At 53.1% G+C, this 7,757-nt stretch overlaps 1 protein-coding gene across 1 annotated transcript; it reads right to left on the reverse strand.

The window, feature by feature from the left end:
• Positions 1-3,530: 3,530 nt before the first annotated feature.
• On the reverse strand, positions 3,531-6,990 carry LOC136128750 (BOLA class I histocompatibility antigen, alpha chain BL3-7-like). Its single transcript, XM_065884591.1, has 8 exons — positions 6,850-6,990; positions 6,252-6,521; positions 5,775-6,050; positions 4,879-5,154; positions 4,650-4,760; positions 4,183-4,215; positions 3,996-4,043; positions 3,531-3,832 (listed from the first exon to the last, which is right to left on the reverse strand). The coding sequence occupies exons 1-8, from the start codon at positions 6,911-6,913 to the stop codon at positions 3,828-3,830; spliced, it is 1,083 nt and encodes a 360-aa protein (XP_065740663.1). The 5' UTR covers positions 6,914-6,990; the 3' UTR covers positions 3,531-3,827.
• Between the last annotated feature and the right edge of the window lie 767 nt (positions 6,991-7,757).

A 7,757-nucleotide genomic window follows, 5' to 3' on the forward strand; every position in this document is an offset into this window, starting at 1 on the left:
CTTCAACCTCCACCCCTAGAATCTGTACCCTCTTCCCAAGTTAGGGGAATTTCAAACTTAAAGATCTTGGTAGGAGGTAGAGACCACCTCCCTCCATAGGAGAGAAAAACCTGCTTCTAAACATTCTGGCAGGTTGAAACAGCCTGAGGCTCCACCAGGCAGGTGACCCCATGCTGGACTCTGACTCAGGACGTGGTGACACAGAGAGGCGGGAACTGTGCTGAACGCTTTAGCACATGTGGCAGAGGCGGCAGTAGTGTCATCCAGTTGTCAGGAGCAGCAGAGACAGCAGGATGAGCCGCAGGGCGCGCTGTCCAGCATCTGGGCTGACAGTGCTGTGAAGAGTGGCATCTGGGCTCACCTGGAGGGGCAGGGGTTCCTCTGTGGGACCCGACCTGGGTGGGATTGTGGATTTTCCTCCTGGCTGTGTAGTCTCAGAGCTGTTAGAACAATTTGAAACCCTTTTTTGCCCATAAAGAATTACATGAGAATACCAGGTAGCGAAACTCTGAGAGAGCAGGGATTCAGAGACTCTTCCCTGCTGCTTTATTGAGATATGATTGATCTACAATATTGAGTAAGTTTATGGTGTACAACTTGTTGACTTGATACACTTAATATTGCAAAATAATTACCACCGTAGCATTAGCTTACAACTGTATCATGCCCCATAATCACCTTTTTCGTGTGTGTGGAGAAAATTTAGGTCTACCCTATTAGCAACTCAAGAGCTTTCCTTTATGCTGAGTGGATAACTGCTTCTTAAATTTTCCACCTGGCTATACTGCATGGTAGAGAAAACATGTATCTCTCACAAAAAGTCCTGACTTTTTTTTCCCAGGGAAAAACATTTCAATGCGGATTTAAAACCCCTCCCCACCCTGATTACTCTCTGATCCCTGAGCTCAGTGGATCCCAATCTGCCTGAGCCTCAGGACTGCTTGTAGGGATTCTGACAAAGTACTCAGCCTCTTCCCCGACCCGCCGTCTCAGAATGTGGGCATGAGGTCCAGGAATCCCGTATGAACAAGCCCTGCAGGTGAGGCTGATGCACAGCCACGTGGGAATCCTGGTCTGCATTGTTGCTACTAAATGTGTGATCTGAAGACCAGCAACACCAGCACCAAACTTGCTTAAAATGCAGATTCTCACGCTCCCTTCCACCTGAGGTGTGCAGGTGGTGCACAGGAAGATCGGGACCCCCTGGTCTCTTTGCCGTCTAGACTCGGTGTTTAGAACCGTGTGGTCTGCTCGGGTGTGTGGTCTGATCAGATCGCATAGCGCTGGGGGGTCCAGAGTTCAGTCCTTGTCCCTCCTCTTCTGTAGCCAATTCTCCCGTGGTGACCTCATCTGTTCACAAAGCTTTAAACCTCATTTATAGGGTGTCACCTCCTCCAACTGTTTCTCCAGCCAAGTCATCTCACCTGAACCCCAGACTCAGTTTGTACTTTCCTAAACCGAATGCCAATGCTGCCGCTTCCTCAAATATGCTGCTTCCAGAGTCTCCCCATTTCTGCGGAAGGTGCCCCACATGTCTACATGCAAATCTCAAAATTTGGGGTCTTCCTTCATTCTGCTTTCTTATAACCCAAATTTCATCCATTAGGAATTGCTGTAAAACGCCATTTTCAGAATATATCCAGAATCCAATCAGTTACTATTACTTTCCCTGCTCACACCCCAGACAAGCACCAGTATCTCCAGCCTGGACACTGCACCATTTCCTAGTTTCCTCTATGGAATCTCTTGCCCTTTCACCTCCTGATTCTGCCCAGCAGCCAGATGTTTCTAGAGAGTAGTCACACCAGGTCAATCTTCTGTTCAAACCATCATGTAAACTCCGCATCTTACTCAGACAAAATCAAAACCCTTCTAATATTGTCTAGGTCTATATGATCTGTCCGGACACTGCATCTCATCTCAGTTCCTCTCTCCTCCAGCCACGATGGTCTCCTCACTCTTCCTTGAACACGCAGACACTCTCCTGCCCTAGTGCACTGGCACTGGAGGCTCCCCTGCCTGGAGAGAACTTGCCCCAGACATCCTCGTGGACATACCTTCATGTCCTTCACATCGCTACTCAAAGGTCACCTTCTCAGTCAGGCCCACACTGACCACCCTAGTAAAACAGACATCATCCCTGTCCCCACACACTTACACGCTGGGTGACCTTCCTCAAAGCACTCACCAACTTTTAATGTAAACACTTCCCTCACTTACTAGTTTCATAGTGCACACTCTGCCCTTTCCCCAGAGCATATACTCCACACGGAAGACAAGTTTTGTCTGTTGTTAGTTCCCTGAGGTTTCCTAGAGGCAAAAATAGTGTGTCATGTACCTGGCACACAAAAATATCTATTGAATGAATGATCAGTGTAGAGCACCTCCCTATTCTAGAGACAGTCTTTATTATCGTGACCTCAGGCCACATGCTGTCTTGTGGCAGCTACAGCCCAACATCCACTTGCAATGACATCAATGCCGCCTGTACTTTTCTCACAAGGGCTGATCTCCCCTCCCTCCCACACCAATCAGTCTGCACACCACACACCATGCTCCTTCTCGCTTCAGAAAAGAATATCCTGCACTTTTGCGTCTAATATTCCAACGTACCCTGACTCTATTAGACTCTGCTTTCTAAATCCATCAGTTTGGATTGGAGTCAGCACTAGGCTTAGAAGATCTAAGGGCAGAAGAGGGGCCAGGCTGCAGAGGAGAGAGAAAGCCAGCAAGAATTAAATCAAGATGAGAGACTATTGGGTCCCTTCTGTTTGCTAATTCCAGAATCTGGTTCCTTTTAAAACATGGGGGGAAAAAAAAAAAAAAAAGGGTAAAAGTTGGAAAGAAGACCCCAGCAGACATCTCTAGAGGACAGGCAAGAGCTGGATGAGGCTGAAAATTGCTCTCTTGATACTACTGAGAATCCTGTGTGCAGGGCCCCCTTGGACTTGTGGGGACAAGACAGGCAAAATGACTCCGGCTGCTGTCAGAGATGGGGACACCCAGAGAAGAATGAGACCAAACTCTGCACATGAAAAACAACAGTCATTATTCCAACGGCAACAACTAAATAAGCAAAATATAAACACGCACGATAAAGACATGGTCCGAGGATGGGAGCAAGGCCCGAGCCAAGGCTACCTGGTTACAGGAAGCCCTTGCTGCCCACAGTCCTGGAGACAGTACGAGGCCCAGCTGATTTCTGAGCCTCTGAGATCACAGGTCCTGGTGGGACAAGGTTCTACTGAAGTGACGAGGACAAAGGAACAGAGCAGATGACCTGGCAGAGCAGTGACCCCATCAAAGCCCACGATGCAGTGAGCACGGAGTGGGCACAGGCCACATCCACGCTCAGCTCCTCATCGCCTCCTCCTGTCCCACCTGCATCAGACAGAGCACAGCAAGCACACAGATTCTGGAAGGTTCTCAGTGCTTCCATTTATTTTCTCTCTCAAACTTTAAGAATCCTTTCCTTTATTATCCCATCAACGCCTCATGGCAGGAATTAGAAAAAACAAAATTCATATACAGATTTTATTTCCAACAGGCAAGTTAAGACATTATTATTCAGTGCACCACGAAGTTAAGACAGGGATGGAGGTGGCCCAGCCCTGCCTCTGCTGGAACAGGCAAGTGGATCAGGGAAGAGAACACAGGTCAGGGTGGGGAGGGGTCGTGGTGGGCAGGGGTGGGCCAGTCTCCCCACCTCCTCACATTAGGCTACGAGGAACACAGACACATTCAGATGCAGCTGCAGAAAGAGGAGTCACGGGATCTGAAGCCACAAAGTGGGACCGTGCATCACCCAGTCCCACGAGGCTGCTGCCTCACACTGTGAAAGAAAATAATCATGAACAAATGCAGGTCAGTCATGTAAGTGCTGACCTTCCCAACAGCCCCCCACATGCTCAAATGTCCCATTCAAGGACCCCCACCACCCGGGGCATCCCCTCCGCCCCAACACCTCTCCCAATCTAGGTCCTGCAGGGTCTCACCTTTAGGATCCGTGAGAGACACATCAGAGCCCTGGGCACTGTCACTGCCTGGGGGAGAACAAAACCAGGACGTGGTCAGAACCCACAGGAGAGAAACTAGAGAAGGAACTTTAGGAGGGTGAGGCCCCATAGCCTCCTGTCTGCACCCTCACAAGGGTCTCAGGAATCACAGCCCCTGCACACTTACTTGCAGCCTGGGCGTAGCTCCCTCCTTTCTCACCTGTAAGAAGAAAAGCTCACGTGAGAGGCCAGGGAGAAGACTGAGTTGAGATCCTAGAGGAACCCCCTAGTCCTGGACCGCACAGAACTTTCCAGAACTGTTGACCAAAACCCATGATAGGATCAGGAACACGAAGAAAGGAGATGTGCGGGGACTGGATCAACTTCTTCCCTCCTGGGGGTCCATCCTCAGCAGGAACATTCCCTCTCTGACCTTCAAGTGATGGTAACCTGGTCCCCAACTGGAATCATGAAGGTGAAAAAACCTGTCTTTCATTTCCACACGTGCTTTACAAAAGGATAAGTGTCAGTCTCCAGATTGGCAAGCAATGTCTCTGAATGGTGCTGCCCAATACACACGCAGGCAAGCTTCTACCTGGGCTTGAACCCCCCCCAGTGACACAAGAAAACTCAGATCCCTACCCCCTTCCCTACCTGAGTGCTTCTTCCTCCAGATCACAGCTCCAGCCACCACGGCTCCAGTGACCACCAAGAGAACCAGGGCAACAATGAGGCCCATGATGGGGACGGTGGGCTGAGGAGGTTCTGTGGAGGAAAGGGAAGGGGCCCTGACCTCAGGCCTGAATCCCGACCTTGCTGAACGTGTCCAGAAGGGCTCCTGCTTTATCTGAGAGGAAGCTCCACCCCACATGTCCCTCCTTACCCCATCTCACGGTGAGGGGCTTCTGAAGCCCCTCATGCTGCACATGGCATGTGTATCTCTGCTCCTCTCCAGAAGGCACCACCAGGGCCGCCCACTTCTGGAAGGTTCTGTCCCCTGAAGGCCTGGTCTCCACAAGCTCCATGTCCTGGGTCTGATCCTCCCCATCACGCTGCCAGGTCAGTGAGATCTCCTCAGGGTAGAAGCCCAGGGCCCAGCACCTCAGGGTGGCCTCACGGTCAGAGATGGGATGGTGGGTCACGTGTGTCTTTGGAGGGTCTGAGGAGGAAGAATCAGAAAATTCACACTTAGTGTTACCTTCATGGGCCACTGAACCAGCATCACGTGACCATCCTGAGAATGAACAGTACAACAGGTTTGAAAAGAAGCAGCACAAACACCAGACACCAGCTTGGACTCCGGGGTCTGCGAAGATCTCCCAGTCCTTGGCAAGTTCTAGAATAAGGATGAAAGCCAAGGTAGGAGGCTCCATGTAAAGGGGAGAATACAGAGCAATGGTCCTGACTTTGGTGGAGGCTGAATGACTCAGAAAAGCTTGAGTCAGGCCTCCTAAGATGTTCTTAGGCTGAGAACAGGCTTGAGAAAGAAAGTCATGGTTCACAAGATGGGGGTCAGGGTCAAAGGGCACCGCTGGTCAGTTATTTCAGGGATGGTTTCCTGCTTCTTCCCCAACGAGACTGGATTCCTTCACTGTCTTTCAGAGAAGTGAGGCCACCGGCCAGCCACCGTCTCGTACAGAATACGAAAACCTGGGCGGATTCCTCCCTCTCCCGACAAGAAGTTGGGGCGGTGTTCCCACAGGGACCCCATTTCCTCCCCTTGTGGGAAGCCAGCTCCAGCCCGAGGGGACACCAGGGAGGCCCCGCGGCCCCTCGTACCTGCGCGCTGCAGCGTGTCCTTCCCGTTCTCCAGGTATCTGAGGAGCCCCTCCACACACCTGCCCTGCACGTAGTTCCTGTAGTGCTCCGCAGCACCGGCCCTCTCCCACTTGCCCTTGGTGATCTGAGCCGCCGCGTCGGCCGCGGTCCAGGAGCTCAGGTCCTCGTTCAGGGCGATGTAATCGGCGCCGTCGTAGGCGTGCTGTCTGTACCCGCGGAGGAGGCGACCGTCCGGCCCCACGTCGCAGCCGACCATCTCCTGGATGGTGTGAGACCCTGACCCCGTCCCGCCCAGCCGCAGCGATTAAACCCAAACCGAAAATGAAACCGGGTAAAGTCCCGCCGTTTCCTCCCGAGTCGGGGGGCCGGGCGGGTCCCGCAATGTTGGGGTGACCCTCGGACCCGGAGACTCGGGGCGACGCCGGCCCGTCCCTGGGGATGAGAGTCGTGACCCGGACCCGGGCCCGCGTCGCTCACCGGCCTCGCTCTGGTTGTAGTAGCCGCGCAGGGTGTTCAGGCCCTCTCGGTAAAACTGTGCGGTGTCCTTGGAGATCCGCGTCTCCCGATCCCAGTACTCCGGCCCCTCCTGCTCCATCCACGGCGCCCGCGGCTCCATCCTCGGATTCGGGGCGTCGCTTTCGAACCGCACGAACTGCGTGTCGTCCACGTAGCCGACGATGATGAAGCGGGGCTCCCCGCGGCCGGGCCGGGACACCCCGGTGTAGAAATACCTCAGGGAGTGGGAGCCTGGGGGCGGGGAGCGGTGAGACCCGGTCCGACCCTCCTCCCGGCGCGGGTCCCCGGGTCCGAGGTGACGGGGCCGGCAGGGGGGAGGGGGCGAGGGACTCGTGAGACGGAAAAGGTGTGGAGGTCGGAGAAGGGCCGGCACCTCGGGGGGAGAGAAGAGGGGGCGGGAAGCAAGGGAGGGACAGGCTGGGACCGGGGTGAGGGGGCGGGTCTGGGCCGGGGGCGGCAGCGTGGCTCCTACCCTGGGAGTCCTGACCCCCGACCCCCGACCCCCGGGGTCTCCTCGCTCCTCCCCGCAGAGGCCGTTCCCTCCCGACCCCGCACTCACCCGCCCAGGTCTCGGTCAGAGCCAGGGCCCCCGTGAGAAGCAGGAGGAGGGTTCGCAGCGGCATGACCTGCGTCCTCGGCGTCTGAGGAGAAACTGCGTGAGGCTGGTCGGTGGAGACTTTATAACCGGGAACCGCGGGGACGCTGATTGGCTTCTTCAGAAACCGGACACGCAATGGGAGTGAGAAGTGGCGACGCGTCACGAGTATCCAGGCAGGAGGGCCCGACACAGGTTGTGAGAGAGAAAGTGAAACTCCGGGAGGCTGGGAATCCCCACCACGGAGCGTCCCCGCCCCAGAGACCGCCTGACACCCTGAAAGCCTGAGAGCCAGCCCGTCCCGGGACCTGGGACTTTGCCTGATCCCGCCCCTCCTGCACCGAGAGCTCTTTGTCACAGTGTCTCCCTGAGTCCTGGCCCAGGGACTGTGTAGTCAGCGATTTTCACAACATTGTGGTCAGAATATTTACACAGTCTTACAAACCAGCGACGACCCCACAGATAATTTTATGTGGATACTTCTATCGGTACTTTCCAAAGTATAAGTAATAGAGTTTAAAATTTTAAAATTAATTTACTTAGAATAATATTAATAACCCATAATTTAATATGAAAAATAACGACTTCTCAAAATAAACATGGTAGTGGGAAAAGTGGAGCTTTTCAGATTTTTATATTTTTGCAAGTCTCTCTCTTTCTTGTCTGTCTCATTAGAAGACCCCTGGATGTTCATGTTTGCTTCTTCAATGAATGTGTTATTTTGATGGAAGTCTATGGTAAAAAGGCCCACACATATGTAGGAGTAGTATTTTTAAAAACCTTTTCAGACAGTCATGGATGTTAGTCTTTGATACAAAACGAAAACTACACAAGTGGTAGTTTCTCAAAGGTTATTTTCGAAGTGGACCGGA

Source organism: Phocoena phocoena, chromosome 10 (assembly GCF_963924675.1).
Source record: "Phocoena phocoena chromosome 10, mPhoPho1.1, whole genome shotgun sequence".
Lineage (NCBI taxonomy): Eukaryota > Metazoa > Chordata > Mammalia > Artiodactyla > Phocoenidae > Phocoena > Phocoena phocoena.

Coding starts and splice junctions, on each gene's coding strand:
- LOC136128750 (XM_065884591.1), bottom strand. CDS start 6,913: ATGCCGCTGCGAACCCTCCTCCTGCTTCTCACGGGGGCCCTGGCTCTG. Junction 6,522..6,849: donor TCTGACCGAGACCTGGGCGG/GTGAGTGCGGGG, acceptor CCCCGCCCCCAG/GCTCCCACTCCCTGAGGTAT. Junction 4,761..4,878: donor GCCCCTCACCGTGAGATGGG/GTAAGGAGGGAC, acceptor TTTCCTCCACAG/AACCTCCTCAGCCCACCGTC.